General features: G+C 35.4%; 1 protein-coding gene across 2 annotated transcripts in view; it reads left to right on the top strand.

Annotated features, from left to right (window-relative positions):
* PRKN (parkin RBR E3 ubiquitin protein ligase) overlaps nucleotides 1-25,371 on the top strand; it is a 697,917-nt gene that overhangs the window by 338,252 nt on the left and 334,294 nt on the right. For both annotated transcript variants that reach the window (XM_039569208.1, XM_039569206.1), the window contains one exon: nucleotides 4,031-4,146. In XM_039569208.1, the coding sequence (XP_039425142.1) occupies nucleotides 4,031-4,146 (116 nt within the window). The remainder of the gene's footprint in view (nucleotides 1-4,030; nucleotides 4,147-25,371) is intronic.

The raw sequence follows: 25,371 nt of genomic DNA, 5'->3' as shown, positions 1-25,371 counted from the left end.
TGCAGTATTTCCTTGACATCCTTACTCATTGTTGAACAGCAATACTTACAATCATCAGAGTTTTTTGTACCTAAAAACACATGTGCAGAAAGGAGGAAAAATATAATTTCTTCTATTTTAAAATATTTTAGAAGTAGTCAGATACTGATGTAGACTGCAAGGATTTTTGCTTATTCTTTCTGTGTTATTCTGTAAGGTTTGAGGGGTTTTTTTATTATGAAGTCGAAATTAGGAAAGTACTGTCTCATATAGCATAAGTTTAGAGACATTTCAATATCAACCTTAAAAAGTAACTACTGCTTGTATGAATTTTACAGTTTGAGGCTAAATTAGAGTTAGTCCTAAATTGGCTAGCTCCTAGGTCTCTACACCTGTTCAGAGATTAACATTGCCACATAAATTATTTGGATTAAAAAATCCAGCACATTTCCCTCCTTAGGCTACCATACACTGGGTGAAAGAGTAAATAAAAGAATAGCTACATTTACATGCCCGGTGAAATGCAAGGCTGAAGAGTGAGAAGTGGCTACACTCCTCCCTCTTATATTTTGCTTTCAGTAATTTCATTGCTGGAAGTAATTGAGAAGTAACTTGTTCTGATGGGTTATCTGTAGTGATAACTTCATAGGTATATGCCCTGGCATAAAAAAGTATGTTAAGTTAAATCTGGTAGATGTAAGAAATAAATACTTGTGGATTATGTATTTATGCAATGTGCAAAACCAGGCAACATACATTTTATATGCAGCTGGAAGTGTAATTGATTTCATGACTTTTAAAAGCTTTTAAACAGATGGAATGTGTATTACTGCAGAAAAAAAGAAAAAAATGTGGAAATGAAGTCCACCCTACTGCAGAACTGTGAGGCACTCAGCATATTGTGGTTTTGATTCCCATCTCTCCCTGTACTTCTGAACTCCCAGCACAGCACTGAGGTCTCAGACCTCCAGAGACAGACTATTGTATTGATTGTGTACAACTGTACTTTGTGTGGGTTGATACAGTTTGATTTTCCAAGGGTATACTGCTAATCTCGACATATTTGTTATGAATAACTCTTTTATTCTTTAATCTTCAGGATTTCTTCTGAAAAAAGACTTGACACATAATCTTGAGGGGTTTCTTTTCTGTATTTTTAATGAGCCCTCTGTTCTGTTTGTATTTTATATTAAGATTTACTATTTCTTTAATTGCAGTTTAGTCAAGCAGAGCGTCTTTCAATGAATAGCTTTGGAAAGTGGCAAGATTTTTCTTTTGTTATTTTAAACAGTGTTTTCACATTCTATAATGTTCTCAATTCAGCAACACTGAAGCACATAATAAATTTAATTAGAGGAGTTTCCTTAAAGCAATGTTTGGGCCAAACAGAAATATTGAGAAGTAATTTTCCTAATGATATAGCAGAAGTATTTTGGGACTGTAGCACAAGACTCTTGACTATTTTTCCGTCGCTGTCTGTCCTTCCATGGAATAAGAATTCCATAGCTTTATTAACCTTCTTCAATAAGTACCTTTCATGACAAGAACTATCATGAAGTATTATCAAAAGCAATTGGAATCACCAAACAGATGCTCATTAGGGACAAAAAAAGATCTAAATCTATTTCAATTGGTCCAGAGCTTAATACCTTTATTACTCTGTTTGTGACCCAGATAAGGTTTTATTATAGTGGATAAGTACTTCTAGCAAAAAATTTTTTTTTTGTATGTTTGCTTGCCCATAGTTTACCTGTTCTGTAATTGTGAATTGCCAATATTCTTTTAGCTGTATGCAGAAGATGTACTGAAGCAAGGAAATCTATATCTTCTTCTGCACTGAAATAAATCCTTCTGGACATTTAATTCAAACAAAAGTAAACTCAAATTAAAGGGCAAAGAAACTGAAGCTCCAAAACCTATTAGCAAATAATAAAAAGATCAATGGATACATTTTTAAAGGTTGAAAATAAATTGAAGTTACAGACTGTGTAAGGTTAGCATCTATTCCGGATGAATGTGTAGTTCCATTGACTCATTTGAAACTGAAATTCCTCCAGTTAAGCTGATATTTAAAAGTTGTGTGTATATATCTGTGTCTCGAACAAGAGGAAATGCTTGGAAAGTCTGAATTCTTGTCTAAGGATGACTTTAAGCATACTTTTTTTCCTAGGACTACTTCCTAATGTTATGAAACAGGACACAAATATAATTTAGCTGTGTATAAACATGTACAGGGCTATACTTCAAAAGTCTTGTGAACAATTACTTTGAAAGGTAGGCTTCCCTTTAAACTGTGCTCTTGCCACATAGTTCTCTTAACTGCTATTAAGACATGCTTTAGGCATTGTGCCTTTCACTTATAGCGGGCTATGAGTATATTGTTGAATCTATTTCCTATATCAGTGTTTCTGTGAGAAACAGGAGTGACTGACCTAGGAGGAAGGTTACATTAATACTTCTCATACCCCAGTTACCAGATTCCACCATAGAGTGGCACAATACTGCATGGTACTGGCTTTGTCTTAGGTAGAAATACACTCTATAGCTAAATGATCATCATCACTGAAGAAAAAAAACCAAAGCAGTAAATGACAGCCGTTTTGCAGACAAAGAATTCCCTACTGCAAGGCTGTAGTCATTGAGAAAGTAAGAGATTCTGTCTGGACTGCTTCTGGTACACTATTGCAGTAAATCTCCATGAAAAGCTGTAGAGAGGAAAAGGGGATTTTGTATTAAAGAAAACTGGGTTTTTTCGTTCTCATTCATCTACACATTCTCTTTTACTCATGTATTAGGGAGTGCTACAATATATGTCCACATAGTCTAGGTAGGAACTTGGAGTGACACTAGCAAACACCTAGCATGTCTTTTTCATGGCTTTTGGATTGTTCCTAATGCTGAGGCCTGGATGTGATGTTTTCATCCTAAAAAAGTTGACAGTAGCTGTAATTTTTTTTTCCTTCATCCCATCCCACCTTCAGGAGTCATTAGGAAGTGCTGCTGATTCGTTCACTGTTTTGTTTTGGTTTCTTTTTCTCTTGCTGCAGTTCATTTGGATTTTTTTCCTTGTTTTCTTAGCATTTTTTTACCATGGCCAGGTTTCTTGAGAATAAACTGTGATCTTAGTATCTTGATATTGTCAACAACTGTCATTCTTTTATGCCTTCTTATCCTTTCTTACAATGTTTTTATACCCTTACCTTCTATTCACATTTTATTTATACTACGTTTTCATTACAAGCCTCCACAATTTGTTACTGGAAAGAAGATCTCATAGCAACAAAGAAATTACAGACTTTAATCTGTGGCTCCTATTGCAAAGCATGTGTCTTCAGACTGCTTTTATTTACGTATGCTTAGAGTGATTTGGATGCTTAGAACAATTTCTTGTAGCAAAATCTTATCAAAGAATAGTATGGTTCATATGGCCTTCCCTGGGGTGCAGTGGAAAAGAGAACAAAACACACATTTGTGTGAAAAGTGTTATGCTAATGAAGGCAGTCTAAGAGGTGAAAGAAACTTGATTCAAACACTGTATTCTTGCAAATGTAATATGGGCTCCAAGAGAGCTAGAGCTTTCCTTTATTATGATGGTAAAATTGTATCTTAAATATTTCCAACATCACAAAAGCAAGGCTGGACTTCACTATTTTAGGGCTAAAATTCTGTGTTGTAAAGTTCAGAAAATGGTAATATTTGTAACAAGAAAAGATAGCGGCAATATTAATGCATATTGAAATTGGTTAGTATTTTGCCTTTGACTATACTTAGAGAAAGTCTAGATGAAGTGATTTTTTTGTCTATAAATCCAGAAGATCACAGAATGTGTCACACTGATATAGCCTTTTTTAGGAAAGGCACTGAACATAATACACACCTAGACTGGTATTTTTGCAAGGGATCCCTTGTAAACCTTTCCTAATGATTGTCCTCCTTTGCTGCTGGCAGTGGTGATTTGTCTGTTCTCTCAAATGTCAGTTACCCAAAGATAAAGGAAGGACATGAGCAGCAGGTATGTAATCTTCTCTTTATCTCTCCTTCAATATTTCAGGAGTTTTACTTTAAATGTGGAGCACACCCAACCGCTGACAGTGAAACATCTGTGGCTTTGAACCTCATTACAACAAACAGTCGCTGTATCACATGTATAACATGCACAGATATTAGGTAAGTACAACAAAAACTGTCAGAGATGTACAGTCTCAGTGCTTCGCAGTACTTATAACTTCCAAAGAGCCTCTTTCTCTTTGTTCATTTTCCTTTTTAAAGGCTGGGTTTTTTTCCCTGGTAACATGGTGAAAAATGGGTCATATTTTCAGGTGTGCTATTTGTTTTGCTGGTAAAATTGCAGTTCATATTTTTGTACCTTAGTCATATTGCACGTGGAAATCTGACTGCTTAAGCTCCAACTAAAACCTGGAGTGCTCAAGATAGTGGCATAAATGTGTAGATACTTTCTGCTAATATGTATTCAAGAGCCAGGGAAAGAGCTGGATTTTTGAGGGGGACAGAATGTTCCTGAAGAAATTAACTTCTTGGTGTGTGCTCTGTAAATCAAAGTAAAATGCATCTGTTCTCATGTTTGTGTTTACTGTAGTTTGAAATGCTGTAATCCATCTTTGCATGTGGTATTTGGGCACATACATTCAAGAATATCCATTTACTTGCAAATGCATAGATTAAAAACCAATTGCCCGAAAAGGACAGCTACCACTGTAGTGAAGAATTAACTGAAACACATTTGTCTACTGATTAGGAGATATTTTATGTGAAAGTGTAAAGCAAATTGAGAAATGGTAGTTGTTGGTCAAAAGAGAGTAATTGGAAAGGACACTTGAACTCTGTACTGATTCATATAGTATGTCTTCTGGAAAGAGCTGCTCTTGGAAGCATCCTTTCTGGTATATTTTCAAACTGGCTCCTGGGTACAGATTAAAAAAAACCCAAGTATTGGTCTTTGTCAAATTGGTACATCAGCATTTTGCAGCAAGGGTGCAGACTCAGCCACTCAAAAGTGGCTGGTTCTCCTGTCCCTTCTAAAAATTCACTGGGCAAGAGGGATGATTTGGCTTACTGAAGTGCAGACCCCTAGTGTGTGTCTGTACTGCTAAATACAAGAGGGCCAGTGGCTGATCCCTGATCCCAAGCCAGATGGAAATGACTGACAGATGTCCTGCACAGAATTGTGTAACCTAGTGCTTTGTCATAGCCAGCTTGGGTTAACTGTGAAGCTGAAACCCAAAGGCTCATTGTTGAAACTAGATCTGCCGTGAAAGTATACTTTTTATCCTAGCAGCAAGACGGAATGGAAAAGGGTTATTCGTGTCCCAGTATTTCCTGTGTAGGGCTCAGGAAGCATCAGAAGACCTAACTGAACTACATGAAGTACCACAAAGGGGTAAAACTTGCTGAATAGCTGAGCTTTTTGGGATAAACAGCACCTATCTCTGGGACCTGTGTCCACCAGGATTATCAAGAACTCTAAGTATTTCTAGACTGCAGGAAAAGTTGTCTGTCCCTGAGAATTTACTGTGTTTTTGTTAAGGTCTCTTCCTAATAAAAAAAAAAAAAAAAAAAAAACAGAACAACCATAAAAAAAGAAAAGAAAAAGAAAAATTAAGGAAAAAAACTTGTCTAAAATCCCCTTTCTGGGTAACATTAAAAGAAGCATAATATAAGAAATTTTTTCTGTTTCATCATGTCAAAATATTGATACACATTTCTATGATAACTCTAAATTTTTGAGAATGTATCCATGCATTAAATTCTGATTATCTTTCAGAAGTTAGATTTTTTTTTTTAAAGCCATAAAAGCCTACCATGCACTTTTGTGTAATACTAGACATTTGTAGGTGATACCAAAACTCAAGATACTATTTTATTTTTTGTATGGCAAATTCTGAAAGTTGTTAAAATAGAATTTCACATGTATCTTTGGGTGGGTGAAATAATTTTCCAATTAAAGCTGTGCAAGAAATTGGTTTAGTTTCTGATTTTGTCTTTTACAAATTGCAGGGATGGTCAAATGTAAGTCTTTGACCATCGGAAAGAGCAAGAGATCACACAATGGAAACATTTATCAGTTATGAAAAGGACATTGTAAAATCTTGGGCTACTTTAAAAATCTCCATTGAGGTTTTTTGAGTTTCTAATTCCTTTCTCTAACCTAACATTCTTTTAATATTTGCATATAATTCCAAGAAATTACAGAAATAGCCATAATGTTTTTACTTCAGTTAAATATTTAGGTGATTGTACTGGCAATTACTTTCTAATATGCTTATGCAGTTGAAAAGTAGCATTGAGGGCACTCTGCAGTTTAGAGTAGTTTGTGAAACCTACCTTCATCCTTCTGTAGCATTCATGTGAAAAAGAGGATTAACTGTGTTCCGTACATTAGCTATTGCTTTATATTAGCTTCACTATAGTAATAAGAGATTTTTGTGTGTTCTTCGAAGTAGATTTTTCTTCCTTTTTTTTCTGAAAAAAAACCCAAACCAACAAGACACCAAACAGGAAAATATGACAATGAGGTACTATTTGCATTTTTCTTAAGTATTTTTGTTTGCAGCAACATATGCCGTATCTCTAGGTGTTTTCATCGATATATCATTGACAGTCCACCACAGGCAGAGCAATTAAATTCCAAGATTCTTGGCACAGTCTTTGTATGGCTTTAGCAAGGTTAGCAAAGCTCCTTAAATTCTTATTTAAAACAGTATTGTACACTGTTGTATAGTAAAAATACAAAGTGGAAGCAATGTTGGTCTATTGCCAGTTTTTTATTCTCAAGTTTACATTAGATACACTTAGTTTGTCTTAGGTTTATATTTTAAATAAATATTTTCATGCAGGTCTGGCCACCAGAGTGAAATAGTTGAAAGCCAAACACCCTTGTAGGGCTATGCTAAATCCACAGGCAGTATTCTATGTAGTGTAATGCCTTCCAATGCATTCTGCTTATCTACGGCGGAGTTAGTGTGAATTGGCAGCCTTTATGCATTTATTTTTTGCTGTAGCATTCAAGGTGATGGTTTGCTATTCTGTGTCTTTGAAGAAGCTTTAATAGGTTGAGCAAATGGCTGAAAGTTGAAACAAATACTAAAACTCTGCAATCCTCGAGGGAAGATCTGCTTTTGTCAACTGTTTCCAGTAGAAATAACATCAAAAGGGGTTAGGAGGACCCCAGGGTACCCATAAATCAGGCTCAGGAATAACAGCAGTTTTAAGCAGTGTAAAAATAAAATGTGGAGAACAGAAATGCCTCACGTCATCTTTCACAAACTCGGTAGGGTACAATTCCTAAAGGCACCATTATTTTTAGCTTTCAGCAGATACAGATAAGTGTAAAAGATATATAGGACATACTGTCACTTAATAGGTAGAAAGAATTCTCCAGAAGGAGAAGTATTTGGTGGTGTTATCAATTTTTTTTTCTAATCTAATAAATCCCTGCTTCATAGTCTTGAACAAAGGAATGTTTTGCTTTTTTAAACAATGAAATCTTTTATATGTTTTTCTCCTATTTGAACTTTCTAATACTGGAGTTGGAATCAAGAACTTCTGCTAGAGGTGATAGTGTGCATATGCTAGTTATTCTTCAAGGGTAACTGTGATGTCATGGCTTTGTCATAGTTCTTTTCTGGCAAATCAATTCAATGTGATCACATTAGAATCCATGGGCAGGAGAGTAATGGAGAAGGTCAGTACTTAGAAGGAAAAAAGTGAATGTACTATAGGAAGTCCTGTTGGAAATTCAATGGGCATCTCTCTTCTCCTTCAGACAATAAAGAATAAATGGCTGCATTTGACTGCAAATAACAGTGTGTTAATCTGGTTTGGGTGGGATTACTTTGGGCCTCCTAAGCTTCTCACTAGACCTTAAACAGCCATCTTTTTCAGTCTTTTTTTTTTTTTTCCTGAAGTAAAAGTACAAGTTAGAAATTTTTTCCCTCCAGCAGCAGTTAGTGACATTCTCCCATCACTCCTGCTTGCTCATTTCCTCGATTGTAGAGTTAGGATTGAGACTGATGAGTTGTTTGTTTTTTTTTATGGGGTGGTGTCCCTACATTGGTAAGGGATAGAATTGTTTGCTTCTCAACAAATACATATGTGAATGATTTTCTGTTGTGGCTTTTACCTATGGATTTTATATGCCAAAGAAGACAATCTCCCCAAGTTTATTATGAAGATCAGGGTTTTTCTAATTTTGTATTTTGATCTTTATGATGTTATTGTTGATACAGGTGTTCCATGTTACTTATCGACCTACATGTTGTACTGTATTGTGCATTAATGTTCTTTCTACATTGCATTGAAGTAAAATATTTCTTCAGTTACAGTTTAAAATATTGTTTAAAGACACCTGAAATAATTTGCCTTACCTTTCTTTCTTCTTGTAAAAGATATATGGTATTAATGCAATCTGAGTTCCAAAAAAAAAAAACAAACTGGAAAGAGTATCAGAAGAGGAGTACAGCAGTGACTATGACAAGAAATAAATGAGGTAGAAGGTCAGCCACGGTATTTAAAACCTTTACATTACAAATAATTCCAGAATCTTTAGTTGGTTATTGGAATCTAATGCTACAGCTGAAGAGACAGTTTGCAAAATTCAGTTTTTGATAGAGAGCCACCAATTAGCTCAATTGGTTAGAGCATGGTGCTAATGCCACTGTTGTGGGCTTCATCCCCTACAGGCCATTCACATAAAAGTTGGACTTAATGATCCTTGTGAGTCTCTTCCAACTCAGAATATTCTGTGATTTGTTTGAGAGCTGTTCACATTTGCTAAGTGAAAAAGCTGTGCTACAAATTTGCTTCAGGTCACTTTTGCTGTTATTTGAAGAGAGTTTTACCAAGGACCTTCTGTTGTTTTCTAAGATGAAAATACAGACCATGTCCATTAAAAGACATTACCCATGTGATGTTTTCAGAAGAAAAAATAGCACCTTATTTTAGCCTTATACTTGCTATTTCTCTTTGTTTCTGGGGCATAGGATCCTAAATTTACCCCTTGGGCCATTATAATCCAAACAAGTTATTAAATCTATATTTAGCTATTCTTTTTTTGAAGTACTTTTTCCCCTCTCGGTGACCTATCTTGATAATGTGGTCTCTGCTCCAAATCTCTGTCTGTTAAATTCTGTTGTCCTTACAGACCTTGAGTAGCTCAAAGAGGAGTGGAAAAAGATTGCGCTAAGAATTAAATCTACTTTGTCTAAGCACTATGACCATCAGGGACAATGTCTGCTGCTTTATTCCCTAATGTTTCTTAAATTAATGAGATTTCTTAAGAATCACTTATTTAAAGTAGGAAATTAGATATAAAACTAAGAACTGTTACTAATTGATTTAGAGATTTTTTTTTTTTCTTTTCCCCTATAAGGTAAGCTATAGAATACTCTTGTTAGAGCGGTAATATTTGAGTTCTGATACAAGCAAAACCTTGCAGAGAAAACCTTTTGCTGAGACTTCTGTTGGTCTTTTGAAAAGTGAACCAAGTCTAATAATGCCAGTAAGTGACCTTCATTTCCTCTGAGATGCACACTGTGGACTTCAGACTTAAAGACTTGTACCATGGGCTACTGGAAGATATGCCTTTTGCATGAAATTCAGTTGCCTTAATCTTTCTCTTGAATTAGAATCACTAGTATTCAGCAGCCCCCTATGGCAATGACAGGACAGCAGTGCAGTTCTTACTGCTTTGTCTCTGAATCTGGTAAGATCTGCACTGCAACTGCATCTCAGTGAGACAGCTTCCAGCTTCAACACATCTGGGAAGAGTACATTGGCAAAGCTATTGCACTGTCACATTGTACATATCCTTTGCCAGCAGGGGACAAGTGATGATTTTATGCAACCTCACTTGTTTCCTTTGCTGAACAATAAAGCATGAATTCCCCTTCATCTGGGAGAAAAAAAGCCTGTCTACTTTTCCTTCTTTATGATGCAGAGGTTTTTTTCTATGTTATTCCTTTGCTTGGCATATATGTTAGTGTACAGTTGACAGAAAGGACAATTGGAAGGGAATGTTTTAACTGCCTGCTGATTTTTTTTTTTTTTTTTTTTTTTTTTTTTACATTTGCTCATGTGTTTGTGAACTTAAATATAACTGCATGTGGTATGTCTATGCATGTTTGAAACAGCCATGGGTGAGAATTTTTATGTCATGAATCACAAGTGAATTTCATTTCTAATTTGAATTTATTTTAATAATGTGCATCTCCTGATCCACGTGGGATGAATTTCATTTTGTATTTGACATTTCACCTGAAGCCTACAGATTGCAGAACATTATCAATAGGCTCTCTATTATATGTTGTATTTTCTCTGCCATTCTAATCTATGGCATGATTAATACAGTGAGCTGTTTTTGTAGACCTCTTCACTTACATATTTTATTCATGTTGCAAGACACAAAGACTTAAAAGTTTAAATGGTTTTGGATTAATCAGTAGTTTTAGTGTCAGGTATCCAAGTGTAACATATCCAAGATTTCATGAACCTCACTTCCAAAATATTCTGAGGAAACCTGAGTATGAATACTTGCATATAACCAATGAAAAATGATAGCTAATGAACGTAATTTTGCTCAAGTATTGTTAATTTAAATGTTAAAGTTAGAATTTATTTGCAATGTCCAAGAAAAGCAGAGTAGCAAATGTTTCTGAAATGTTATTCTAAGAGACTCATTTGAAACTTGCAAGCTCACAGTTTCTCTCTTGCAAAGACTTGCAAGCCTTCTTCTCTCATAGGTGTTTGCAGGTTCAGGTGTCTGGGACTTTCTTTTCTTTCTTTTTAGAATTAATTGCTTAACACAGAAGGCAAAGCATTTTCATCTCTGGTTAGTTTTGCTTCAGGCAAGGTTAGTAATAGCTGAATATTTGCACCATCTGGTAGCAGTGTAGTGACCTATGAGAATTGTTATTGGAGGCCACAACCCAATTGTTTTTGGAGAGATATCTTATTGCAAAGGCACCATCACAGGTGCTACTAATTAGCAAGCCTCATCATTTCAGCAGAGACCTGAGGTCTAAAGGAACAAGGTGAACAAATTGCAGAGATCTTCCTTTCAGGTCTCAGCTGAGGCATCATGGGAAGGGTTTGGGGAGGACCTTCAGCTGTTGCTCTCTGCTGAGCAGCCGGTGGTTTGGCTCATCCTGCACTTCAGTAAACTGAGAGCTGCTGCACCCTTGCCTTCTGTTGTCTCTGACTTTCTTTTATCATATTTTATAAGTTTGCAACAATAAGGAATTGAATTTGAGTATGTGACAAATGAAGAAAATTTTACAAAATCAAGTGCAACAATGAGAAGTCTGCCCTATAAAAAAATTCAATGCATTAATATTTTTAATGAATTGACACTTAGCAACTAACATTTGATGTGTCGTTAAATGAATCACTGATGGAAGATGGGAGACAGATAAACATTCTTTGGAAACAAATTTAGAGTAGTAACATGCCTTTGTGTGAAAATTGCTTTCAAATATAGTTCAGGCAAAGCATTGTATTTTGATTGTGTGTATACACACAAAAATATCTGTACACATATGAATTGATAGCGTGTGTGAAAAAAAGTAATGTTTTTTAAACTTATATGTATTAATTTATTTCTCTAAGAAGCTGATTTTGTGAAAAATATGCTATGCTTACCATTCCACACACACTTATGTACTATTTCTACTGTATCAGGGCAGATTTGAAATCTAACACATCCCTGACAGTCCGTAGAATCAAATGAGGAGTGTACTTGATAGATAATGCCAGCTTTTCTAGCCATGACCCCCTCACAGCCACTCTCCTACTTGGGGGCAGAACGACTCTCTCCTGATAAATTGAACAGCAGCAGAAAAATTCATTTTTCTGCTTAACTGAAAGAACTTATCAAAGGTGTGAAGGAATCATGGTATGGAGTGTCTTGGCTCATTTTTTACAGTTATATATATAGTTTTGTACATATAGGTTTAGATGACTTTTGATGTATGTAAGTGTTTTTCAAACAGCCACTGCTAGGAGTGTTTGAAACAATTACAATTGAATTTTATTTCTGCAATGAATTGGTTTAAGTAATGGGCATTTCTAATGTCACATGAGAGACAGTACATCTTCTCAATTTAATTTTCCCAATTTCAGTTTTGTCCAAATTGTCTTTTTTAAATTCTTTATTTTCAGAGTCAGAGAGAGAATGATTATATGTAGAAGAGAAACTATTTTATTTGCTACAAAGGAGTATCTATTTAATTGTATTTCATTTTGAGAAATTCATTTTTAGTTTATACTCATCAACTTTTGTTTAAAAAAAGAAGTGCATTCCACTAGGACAAAAGAAAATGTGAAGATACAGAGAACTCGATGAATAGAAAAGTATGCACAGAGTGTAGGCTGTTATTGAAGCAAAAGTCAAATAAAAATAAGTAAATTCCTAAACGCTCCTATGAAGGGTATCTAAAAATGATGAATGCTAGGTCCATTAAAGGCTAATTTTTGGAAGATTACTTTGTTAGACAATTTTTTGATATGGAAGAAACAGAGCTCCTAAATCTATTTCTGACAGAATGTCTTAAGGAGTAATTTGTTAGCATTTACATTGATAATTGAGTAATTCTTTTAGGATGCTGTGCCTTGGATAAAATCTTATAGAAAAAATTTAACTGTAGTTTTAGATACACAGAAATATAAATGTTCTGTATATTTAGCTTTATGAAGCTCTATATAGAAAAAAGTTACATGGGCATTTACTTTCCATTACAATTTATATTTTCTAGGTTATTTTTGAGTCATAAAAGATCATTTCAAGCTCATTGACATCTGCTATAGCAGTATTGTCAAACTCTGATCATTATAATTTAGCAAGAATTGGAAAGCGGGCAAGGAAGGGAAAGGATTTGTGAAAGACGTGGTTGGCTTTTACAGCACAGAGAAACAAGAGTGAAAATATCCAAGAAATAATGAAGCTGCCCAGCAGCAAAAAAACTAAATATGCACACAACAGAAAAATTTAATCTGCAGGAACTTAGGAAAAATTGAAAGTAGCGGTACTGGACGAATGTACCAGGACGTAATTTCTGAAACCAAATACATGAAGGACTATTAATAAGGCAGAGAACCTGTCATAATATATAGAGAACTTTATTAAATGTTACTTGACACTTCATAGAGTCACTTAATGATCTAATATGGAACAATGACTCTTGTCCTGGGTAATGTCTTGGAGAGCCATTCTGTTCCTCAGTCAAATAGCTCCATAGGAATTGTTATCAGATTTCAAAAATGCCTGATTCAAATAAACATTTTGATGGAATTTGATGGCAAGTGTTTACACACTGCTTTCAATAGATGTCTGGGGCAAAGTACTACTCTCAAATTCTATAATCTTATTTTTGATGTGTATCACATTCAGGGGCATATGGGTACAAAATGTTGGGAAAGCAAGGGATGGATTCAGGAATATGTTGGAGAAATATGTTCATTTGTATACATATAATAGATAGGGACACTTACTGCTTTATTTCTCTCGAAACCATGGTGTATAATGAATTGTCATAGCAGTGTACTGACTGACGTCAATATAAGGAAAATATTTCACATATTTGCTGTTGACAGTTTGCAGTGAGCATGCAAAGCTCTTGGTGCATTACAGTCTTGATGGAACTGTAATGGAATTTTATAATTAGAATTACTTTTTTCTTTTTAACTTAGCAGCTCATGATCATTGATAGCTCTCTTCCCTCTTAATTTCTTGAATGTTGTTAAAGGTTGCTTCTGAAGGCGAGATAGTTTCTGAAGACAGTCTTAGAAAGAGTCTGTTATTTATTTTGTTCTGTAAGAGAAACCACTAGGGTTCTAAATTTTTCAGATCTTCAGAGAATTGCCTTCTTCCCCCAGATGAATGTATTTGTATAAATTTTCATTTAGTAAACTTAACTATATGTTTACTTTAAAACAGCAATTTAAAACCAGTAAATTATTGCAATAACAGTATCATTGTTGTATAATGATAAATTATAGTAAAAATGTTAGTGTAAATTGTGCTGTGATGCACTAGGTTCTTTATCAACTAAGTTACCAGCACAATTAAATTTTCCTTATAAAGGGAAAATACAGGGCAGGGTCAGACAGGGACATAGAGAGTAAATTCAGTCCCATAGCGGAAAATAGACAAAATTCAAGTTAAATTGTTAATACATAATTGTTATGAACTTTGGTGAAAAAAGATGCTGATTTGCAGTGTGGTTTGAAAATGACAAGAAATAAATCATAATCAAAATCAATCAAAATCTCTTAAGTTCAGTCAATATCTGTGACATGTTAAGGGAGCTGTGTGCAGACATTTGAAAATGGATCAAAATGTACACAGTTAAGGAAATAATAATTTTCCCAGTACAAGTTTGTAAATGGTAGTGATACTGCACTGGCATGTCAATGTAAGAATACTGCAAGAAAAGTGGCACCAATAAAACCACATTTTAATATTTGTACAAACTCCTATGCTAAGACTTGTATTTTCACTTGACATGTTTGGTTTAGTTTTTGTTAAAGTAATTCCATATCACTGTGCACTGAAATGCAGTAAGCAGGATGAAAACAAGTACATTTGTCCATCAAAAGTGATTTTTTTTTCATAATATTTCTCCAGTTACACTGACACACCTTTCTCTTGCAGAGAAAATAAGTCTTAGAGGTGATCTCTAAAGATTGACTGTGACTGTGGTTGGACATGCTCCTGAAAGAGTTCAGTGTTGGTGAAAAGTGATTAAAATAGTAGAGAAAATGTGCTTTGCTAGATAGCAAGATAAGGGGAAAATGATGCCTGTTCTACTGAAGACGTGAGTTAGCATAAGTGTTGCTTGTTTGTGCAGAGATTTCTGAGTTTTTCTACAGCAGCAAACTTTTACAAAACCCTCCTCTCAGTCACTTTCAGTTTTGTTTCCCTTTAAGGGTACATACTCCGACGTGTTTGTTAAGTAAAATGGAACTTTGATTAATTTTTCATACATACTTATGTATAATACATATGTTTATATATACACATTATTATGTATATGTACTTGTTTCTTTCTTTTTTTTCCCTTTCTTCTCTATAAGCAGTCATCAGTTATTTGAAGTGCATTACATTTACAAATGTTTTCCCCCCACACTATTCTTATTTCACTTTGCGCAGGAGACAAATCTGCCCATATTTGTCGTGAAAGTAGGAACCAGACAGTGCTCTTTTGGCATGCAAATTTCATTTGCATTTTGCAAATTCCTCTTTCTTCTTTTTTTGTTTGAAGCAACAAAGAGAACAGTCATAGCACTTTCCATAAGGTATGTTCTCTGTACCCACTAAATGCAATGTCAGCCAAACAGCTGCCAAGAAAAGCAGGACCAGCCCACCGGTATACACAGTGCAGGAGAGACGACTGCACTCAGAGATGTCACCTCTAGGAATCTGGCCAGCCTCTTTGGAAATAGGCTAATGTCTATCTTGAACTGTACTCAAGAGCAAGACTATGCCTTCGGTCCCTGGGGATTCTCTAACCTTGCTGGTGTTTATTGAATTTCCTGACAAAAGAAGTTACATTTATTCACTTTTGCTATATGTGCTTCAAAAGGTGTCAGAGCATGTGCTCGTCAGAAAGCATGTGGTGAGAGTGATGCTGCAATATGGTTCAGTCTGGTTATATAAATATAAAACAGCTTCAGAAAGTCATTTATTCAGTTCAGTGCATTTGTAATTTAATTTTGTTTTTAGAGTGAAATACCAAAATGAGAGAAAAAGCATTTTAAAGACCCTCATCATTGAGATTTTGAAAAATAGCTCTTTTTCTGTTGTGTCCTTCAAATAAATCTATAATTTCAGTCAAAACAGTCATTATTGTTTTGTGAGGACATATTTATGCACGTATCTGCTAAAGTAATTGCAATTAAAAAGACACTTCTCTCAGCTTGACCCTTTAGACTTTGATTCTGCCAACAGTTTGTGGGTTTGGGTATTTTTTTATTATATAAAGTGTTTGCAGGTTAGGACTTGTGTACTGCATAACTGCAGATCATTTTCACATAAATAGAACTATGACTTTTCCAGAAATAAGTGTCTTCTACGGATGCACAGCCTGTCCCTCTTGCATTCAGCTGTGACCTTGAAAACTGATTAACAAAATTGTACTCTAAGGGATGCAAGGCTTCACATAAAGCGAGTGAAGCATGTACAGGCCCTTGAGGGGTGCTTAGAGTATCTCATAGACTCTAATGGCAATTCCTTTCTCTTTTAATGCTATCAGGTGATTCTGGCTTGAGGCAATCTGTAGTACTTCTCTCTTTATTTAATTTTTGTGCCACAGATTTTATGAATTATCTTATTACAACCTCTTTTTCATGTTTTAAAGACAAAGTGCTTTATATGTCTGGTGTGCTGTGTCTTCTTCAGCTACTCAGATATTTTGGGTTGTTTTATTGATTTTACAAGGCATAAACTTTGGCACAGTAAGAAGATGAAAAGTTAAGTAGAAGTATGATTACTTAAACCTGAAAACAAAGTGGTACTTGTGAAGAGCATGCAGAGTGCCCTGGATTTAAGAACTCATTTCCTTCAACGATTAGGACTATTTGAAAATACACCATTTGCTGCATTCCCAAAAGTAGCACATTTATTGTTGTTTAGTAACATTGGCAAGCTGTGAAAACCTGGTTTCAAAGTTAATTTATTAATTAATTAAAGGTTTGTAAATTATTGTACTTTTGACTTTCTAACTCTCTGCATTTGTATTTGAATTATGTTTTGGTTAGTGAAACACCACCTTCTCGAAGTCTGAGGATTGAGAAATAAAATGCAATTTAATACATTCTATACATCCCTCTCAATCTTGATGCCAGTTCTGGTGTCTTTAAAGTCCAATTTGTATTTCATGAACAGGGATGTCAGGTACTGTTTTAACAAGTCATTAAACTAGAAGAAGACATTAAAATGAATTTTGCTGGTGATAAGAACAGAGGCAAGACTGAATCTGGTCTTAAACATCTCTAATGTGCCAAGGTACAGACGTATGAAATGTAGCGTTCCCCCCACCCCTGCTTTTTGTGTTCCTTGTTAAAAAAACTCAGTACCAAAATAGGAGATTTTTGTTGGTTTTTGTCTCTCAAAGTTAATGCATTCTTGTTTCTGAAGCTAGAAAGAGTGGGGAGAATATACAGATATTGTTTAGTGTGCTACAAGTGCTGTACACCTATGAGAGGTGATGGCTTCACATGCCCCTGGGGCAGTGTGGCCACTTGGCAACTTCTGCTCTGGTTGTAATGCATTTCCCTATCCAGGACAAAGACATTGAATCTCCTGAGAAATTTTTTTCCTCTGATATCTTTCATTTAATAAAAAGTGTTGTTTATAATAGCAAGGAATAAAATATTTCTATAGAGGTGTCCTTATTGTGTTGATAGGGTCTCTATGGTGGTTTGAGTTTCTGCAGAACATTTAGAACCAAACTGTGACCTCATCTCAGTACACAGTTAAACCCATGTTTAGCCTGCTGCATCTGCATAATCCCTTCAAAACCAACAGGATATAAATGCAGGTGTATGTGCTTTGCTCAGTCAGAGCCTAGACTCATCCAGTCTAATCATTCTGCCCTTTCTGAATGATACCCTCACATCCAAGAACTAGTCAAGGAATGTCTTTAATGAGTCTCTCAGTGTGAGGTAGGATTTATAATGCTTTTTATCACAGGAAGCAGATCTAATAGTGAATATTCAGGGGGTTTTGGCTTTATTTTTGTGAGAATAAGACATTTCTGGAAATGTCTGCTGTCATGAGAATGAATATCACTGGAGAGAGCTCTTTTCTCAACCATTTGCTGTCTTTTCTGATTATCTGTGCTAATCTGTATGCATAAAAAAATGTATTTTATATTATTTATCTTTCACTTTGCTGTGTATCTTGATGCCTTGTAATGACCCCCTGTTTTCAGAGAGATATTTATGGTTTTGATCATATTGTCTGAGCCTTTCCTGTTTTCTAGAGAATGCATTATGCATATTTGCAGTTCGGATGGTATTTATCTAAGGGTTAAAGTATTAACACTAGTAATAAAACATGTTAAAAATATTTCTGATTAAAATGGTTACTTTTCTCAGCATGTTGAGCAATATTCTTGGCCTTTCAAGATATGTTACAAAAAAGTGAGCATTCCTTTGGATTCTAGTTGCTGATCAAGAAATACGATACTATTACTCTTTGTGTTCCTTTCCTTTTTTTCAGTTTATCTGTTCTTTTCCAAATGTATGAGTATGTTATTTTTTCTTTTTCTACAAGATTCATAAGATTGTATTAAGCTCCTAAAGAAGCCAGGGGAATATCCTTTGAATTCTTTTCTTCCCTTCTCTCTTTCCTTCTCCCTGCTGTGTTTAACAAATTCTGCAAAGATTTTTTTTTTTTTTTAGTTGAAGGAAAAAAGGAAAGGGGGAAGAAAAAGAGAATGAAGGCTTTACATTAGATCTGCCAAGAATGTTCAAGAGGTCATTTTTGACACCAGCAAGCATCTTTACTTCATTATTTTATTTTAAAAGAAAATTCTTTTCTAATTGTTTATACAAGCAGTAAGCCATCATGTAGTTGAACTGTACAATAAGAAGATATTTTTACAATTCGGTATGAAGTGGATTGGGCAGTATTGCATTGACCTCAGTTTTAAGTACTAATGTTATGTAATAGTTTGTGACACTTGGGCAGAACATGCCATTAAAATGGCTATCTTAAAATTTTCCGCTTAGCATTTACTGATATCTGTCTTTTTGTTTCCCATATGCATGAGTGAAAAACATCCTACAGGTAAAAAGTTTTATTTTCAGAATTGGGTTGGGTTTTTTTTTTTTTAACATTCAGTTGCATTTTTAACATTACATGGCAGTTTTATTTATTTTATTTTAGCATGGTTTTTCCTACTGTGCATATAATCATATGCCAATGAAAGATTGATTCTGCAAAGCTGTGAGCACTCAAGTTCTAGAACAGGATGTTATTTAAACATATGCTTGACTTTGAACATGTGAGTAGTGGCTAAATACGCCAGCAGAAGAATGCTTATTCACGTTAGCTTTTTTTTTTTCAGTTTATCCCTTACAAATCTTTTGTTCTCTAATGGCTAGTCTTGTCAAGGTTAGGTCACAATATCTAAATTTTGAGAGCCCTGAACAAAGGCACACAGATACCATAGGAGGTGTTTGCAAAATCTCAGTAACTGTCTCAGGGTAACTGTCTGTCTCGAGGTGGATGAGTTTCAAGACCTGAGGCAGACAAAGAATTACCTTTTTAGTGGTAATAAAGAAGTTTAAAATACAAAACCGTTTTGGGAACTAAAAATTGGAACCTTCCTTCCTTGTTTGGTTATTGTAGGTTTTCTTGTGGATGTTTCTTTTTAAAAAAATAACTCTTGGTCTCCATACACTGTCATGTTTTTTTGATATTTCAACCTTCTTTGCTACTCTATGATGCTATGCTTTTCTTAAGTTTAATTAGGGTGGGGTAGCAGTGCCAGTTAGTACAATAAGCATGAGGTCAATGATTTGTAGGAAAAAATGGTTATTTAACTAACAGCAGAAACCAGAGAAGTAACAACTTGGTCTAGGCTCAGTTGCTGGTAGGTGAATTATTCTATAAGTATTGACATACAGTCCACTTTGTGCCTTGGATTTCTGAAAGGCTGCTTATGTTACTGGCATTGCAATAGCTGCCTGTGCAAAGTAAAATAAATAAATGAAGACTTTGCAAATTCAGACCTACACTAACATTTTTTGAGTGTTCAGTGCCTGTTGGCAAAAAAAATATCAGGGCCACAACAACAAAAATTTTTAAAAAATTTTGAACAGTATTGGAGAGCACAGATAGCAGGAACCACTGCACCTGTATGAGAATTCTTCAGGTACTTTGATACTGCTTGTGAAAACTGAGTCATTCAGTGGTTATGTGTTGAATATTGTGAGATGGAATGACTGCCTTTTGCACATTGTACAGTTGTTGTATACTGTGGCTTGACTGATGCTCTAAACATTCCAAACTTTTTATTGCAGAATGTTGTGCTATCTGGTTTGGGTCTGATTATGCCAGCTTCTTCCCTCATGTGCTGAAAGAAATATTGCAAGGTTTGCTTGCTTGCCACCTTCTAGGTTTGACTTGCAGCGCAGCAAAATGAGGAAGCCTACCTTTTCTTAACTGTGGGTCCTTGGTAAATTATAATTTTCCCATGCAGAACAGCTTCTTCTTTTTCCATGTTTTGCAGATGTGAGAAGTTTGTCTGCACGGTTACAATCATTATGTGCTTTTTTTCATTTATGTGACTTTGCTGTTTTGCTCTGCTACCGGAGTTAGCATAAAATTGGCATGACTTCACTGAATCAGCTAACATAGGTGGATTGCTGCTTGTAAATTGTTGCAAGAGGCAAGTAGCCAGCACAGCCAAGAATATGGTATATGTTCAGGTTCCAGAAAAATTTTTGGTTTTCAAATAAGGTTTGTCACTGTTAGAATTATTTCCTGGAGAAAATTAATATCTGGACAAAAGTTGTTAAACCAATCAATGTGTCCATAGAGCAGGATGCAAATAAGTGTTGTTCTCCCTGGCTTTAGAAGGTTTAAGGGATCTCTTCCCAGTGTGAGACTAGGAATAAAGTATCATATTTGGGTAAGAATGTTTCACTGCTGCCAGGGTGATTTTGATTCTGAGTTTAAAAGCCCGTGCAGAGTTCTATAGGGTTTTTTGGTTGAGGGTTTTTTTGTTGTTTTTTCTGTAAAAAGAGATATATATTTTCTGTATTTTGATATATTTTTACCAGGAAGTATTCAGAAAATATTTGTCTGAAAAACTGTGACTCCTTGGATAAAATTGCTTACAATTTCAGACAAAGAGATTAAAAAAAACAAAACAGTCAACACCACCATCCTTATGCACTCCAAGACAAAGAATTTTAAAGATAGTGGAAAGTTGTTTTCAATTATGTTTTTATATACAATTGACAGCTCATGGATTCAACACTGAGCAATCTAAAGAAAAATAAATTTCAGACCTTCGTAAGTTTTAATTCAAGTGATATTACTTTCCTTAGCCTGCTTCACTGTTAGCAAGTTCTTGATGCTTTGTTGCTTATGTATGCTTATGCTTGAGTATGTTCCTACCATGTGCCAAGTACCTACCTCTCCAACTCATTCTACCATGAAAGTCCTGACTTAATTTCTTCTTAGATCTGCAAGTTTTTCCTTTTTATAAGCCACACCAGAGCTCTAGTGTATTTTTATTTGATTGGCAACCTTCAGTTTTGTTTGTTTGAGCTAAAAAAAAAAGGCAATTAGAAACTTTTATAGAGTGAAATATTTTATGTGCTGATTTTATGAGTGTAGCTTTATTGTCGTAATCTTAAATGGGGATGACATGAATTTTCTCTGCTGGGTGAGTTATTAACAACTTCTGAACTCCTGCCTTCAGAATAATCTTTTTTTGTTAAATTTTATTGTATTCTGTTTTTCTAAATCTCTTTTAATGATGCCTTCTAGGTAAAGAGATAATTTCATGGGAACTTCTGAAAACAGAGCTTTGTGGCAGAAGCTTCGCTTACTTTGTGACCTACATGTATATTTTGGCAATCAAGGTTGTTGAAGTACTTTTGCCTTTCAAGAGAGTAAAATAAATAATTCAGAAAGCATATTTTAACCGAATACCAAAGCAGAGATATATTTACCTTGGAATGTAAAGCCTTATTAAATTAAATGCCTAATAATTGAGTTTATAAAGTTGAAATTCTCATAGCTCTGGGATGCTGCAGCAGTGAAGGTAATGCTCACCAAGATACACCAGAAAAGCAGAACAAAAGTAGATTGGTCTCCTGCGACCATTTGTGTACTTCTTTACATTTTATCTGCACAGACCATTCTAGTGACCAGAATCACAGCCAGCTTAGTGCCAATTACAGAATTGTACCATTTGCTTTGTGCCATATTTATATCCCAAAAGTTATCTTTTCATAATTTCACATATACCAGGTGCTCAGAAAAAGGAAAAAAAAAACCCAAACAGCAAACCAAAAACACCCACACACAAAAAGCTCCAAACAACAAAACTGTTAAGCTTATCAAGATTACCTTTCCAGTGTAAGATTTTGCTGTAAGAAAGCCCCTGAGGTTTTGTCTAGAGTAAATGACTTTTGAGAACAGGATCTATAGAATGTCCTATGGAAGTTTGTATTCTACATCTTTGTAGGTTTTACCTTGAAGAATTTTTTTTTCATTTTTTATCCTAAATTTGCTGGTACTCCATTTTACTTAATTGTTTCTTAGTAAACAATATGTAATTTAGTTGTTTCCAAATATCAGTTGCCTGAAGAAGGACGTATTTTGCAGTTGGCAATTCTCAGTCCCAAAACAACAGGCATGCTTTATTTTTAAACTATTGTCTGTTAATTTTTTATTCTTTATATCTCTCATTTACTCTACTTCTCTGGACTTGACTGAATTCTTTTTATTTCTTGTCATCCTAGACTTTGTTTCTCTATTTATTTTGTTTTCTTGTTTCTCTACATTTTATGTGAGCTTACATTGTTGGATTTGAACTAAGAGTAGAATGCTTTGAATCTAGAATTGCATCCCATTTGTGGTTTAGTTACTGTGTGGAGCTCTATTTACCCTCAGTGCATAAAAATTATTTCCATGTGAATCTCCTTTTGCGTGTAGCATTTGGATTTGGGGCTAAGCTTGACCAACTGTTACCTAACAACTTTAAAAAAAAAAGATTATTCATATTTCATTTGTTAGAGCCACAAAAATAATTTACTTTTCTCCAGTAAATATCTTCCTGAAGATTGTGCAGAGTCTGGCTTATCACTTTTTGGTACTTCATTACAATGGTACTTCACAAGAGCAAGGTTGATACTGGCCTCCTTTTCTTGACAGATACATTTGCTGACCAATATGGCAGGCCAAAATGCTAGAAGAGAGGTGTACTTGCACATCCAGTTGCACCTCCCGTGCCCTTTTCTTAAATAGTCATTTACTCTTTATTATGATGGGAAACAATAATGCGTTAACAAAACATAAGTACCTCAGATTAATCAGCTGCTTTGCAGGCAGACAATTCCTGAGTTCCCTGGGGTTTCTATCAGCAAATTGTCGTAATGATGCTGATTTGCACAGAGCTCTTGTTTCAGCTGTAAATACCTGAATTGATTACCCAAGAGCCCTGGTCTCAGTGTAGCATTGTTTTCCTTTGTTCTTTATTATGTTAGGTATCCTGCATAGCAGGGGGCCTGTAACCATGGCAGAGTCACCTTGGGACTTCAAGTTTGGTAATCTAAATGAATTCTTTGTTACTGTAAATTACAAACAGAACAACAGCAGCCTGTTGCCACTTTTATAAATGTGTGGTTTACCTGCCAATGAAATTATGGTGAGGGATAGATCAAAGTGAATTAGGAATTGTCAAGTGAATTTGATTAGTCATTCTGAGCTTTAATTTTGTTCCTTTTTCTCCGATTTGTGACACAATAACAAAACTAATGGTTTTGCTTTCCTTATGGCAAAAGCTGTTGACCACACTAAAAATTGGTTTCAGACAATGCAGCATTGACAAGTGATTCTTTTATGTAGACCATCTTGATAGCACACCCAGTGATTTGTAGTGCCCATGGTGCACTTGTACGTGGTGAGGTGTGAGCTCTGTCTTGTGTACATCTGCAGCAGTGCTGGCTGTGCAACAGAAAGTGTCTGCTGTCTTCTCATTCTTGCAGTAGGACTACTCTACTCACCCATCTCTTTTTCCTTTTTCCTTCTAAAATGGGAATTTCTGATTCAGACTCACTTTAAAGTGGCTGAAATATTCCAAGAAGCTATCAACATTTCTTTCTTTCCATTTTTTGTTTCAGCCTGTAATTATCGCTTAGCAAATGAGACCTCTTTACCAGGTGGTGTCTCTTCACCTTAAAATCATCTCCGGTAATAAATTATCTACCAGACAAAGCAATTATTTACTACTGAATTCTCATGCCTAGAAAAGATCTGAAAACAGGCACTTTAAAAGAAATATTCCTATGAAGATCAGAGATGAGAATAAAGAAAACCCATCTACATTTGGTAGGGAGAGCCAAGTCTCACAAACAACTTTTTTATTGTGCTGACCCAGATGTGCAGATAGGTCATAAAGATATGTTATCCAAGGGGAACTCCTTCCAGGAGAAGCAATGCAAGACAGACATGAGAAATCAGAGGAACTGGGATAAAATAGCAGGAGTTTCCAGTTGCTTTTGTCCTTTTCTTGGTATACTCTGAGGCTAGAATTCATTTATCTTACAATGAATGGAATGAAAAAAGGAAACATTTTCATTACTCCTTCTTGCTGGTATTGTTTTTCCAAAGCATCTGAACAGTCTTATACATGCTTCCTAAAACCAAGAATCCCCTGAAATTAATTTTAATAAAACATGAATGATTCTGTGAGCGGTACATTACTCAACCCTGCAGCGATAAATTAAGGACACACACCCCAAGGGGAAATCCTGCCTAAAACAATCATGTTCCCACTGAGTAGAAGTCTGAGATACTGGAACACTGAAATTGTGAGAAATTAGATCCTGATTCTACAAGCATATGTTAGCAACAATACTGCAAGTAGTCTCCAGTGGCTTTAACTGGGTAACTGCTTATCGCTGCTATAGGAAGATGCACAGTCATGCCCTCTGTAGATATTTTTTCCAGACCCAGTCTCGGATGAATTACTGGCTTTTTTCAATGTAAATACTCATACACCTCCATTTCATGGACAAGTGAGGCAAGTCAGTTTGCCTCCTTATTTCTTAAAAGATTAATTTTAACCATCCTGAATGACAGGTCCCAAGTTTGTCCTCTAGACGTGCAAGGCTTTTGTGCTTGCTTTTGCCTGCCTGCAAAGTAAACAGTGGCAAGAGTTAGTAGTTAAGAGCATGCTGTGTTGTGTTATGCTTTATTTCGTTTTTTCAAATGCTTTGTGGTAGTTGACACAAACCAAACTACCATGCCAGATGAGCATTTAGTGCATCCATTTTATAGGCTAAAAAATTGTGTAACAGGAGCCAGAACCAACATATACAAATCTATGGGTTTGCAAGGGGGTGCTAAAGTAAGCAGCATGTGTTTGATAACTACTGAGCCCTTGAGGATCTTGTTTGCTCTCAAGGGGCCTAGAGATCTTCACAACATCAGATTATTTGTTAACAAAATGCTAATCCGCAGGCATTTCTACTAGTCTGGAGAATTTTTCCAACTGACACAGGGAATTGCAGAGTAGGGACAAAAGTCTTCTCTGGACTGCTGCTTCTGCTGGCAATCGGATTGAGGAACGCCTCCTGCCATGGTGCAGTGTGGGGATCCTGCAGTGGTGAGCTGGCAGGCAGCTGCAGGGC

Source organism: Corvus cornix, chromosome 3 (assembly GCF_000738735.6).
Source record: "Corvus cornix cornix isolate S_Up_H32 chromosome 3, ASM73873v5, whole genome shotgun sequence".
NCBI lineage: Eukaryota > Metazoa > Chordata > Aves > Passeriformes > Corvidae > Corvus > Corvus cornix.
The sequence above is the reverse complement of the archived record's forward strand: the minus strand, read 5'-3'. Positions and strand labels throughout refer to the sequence as shown.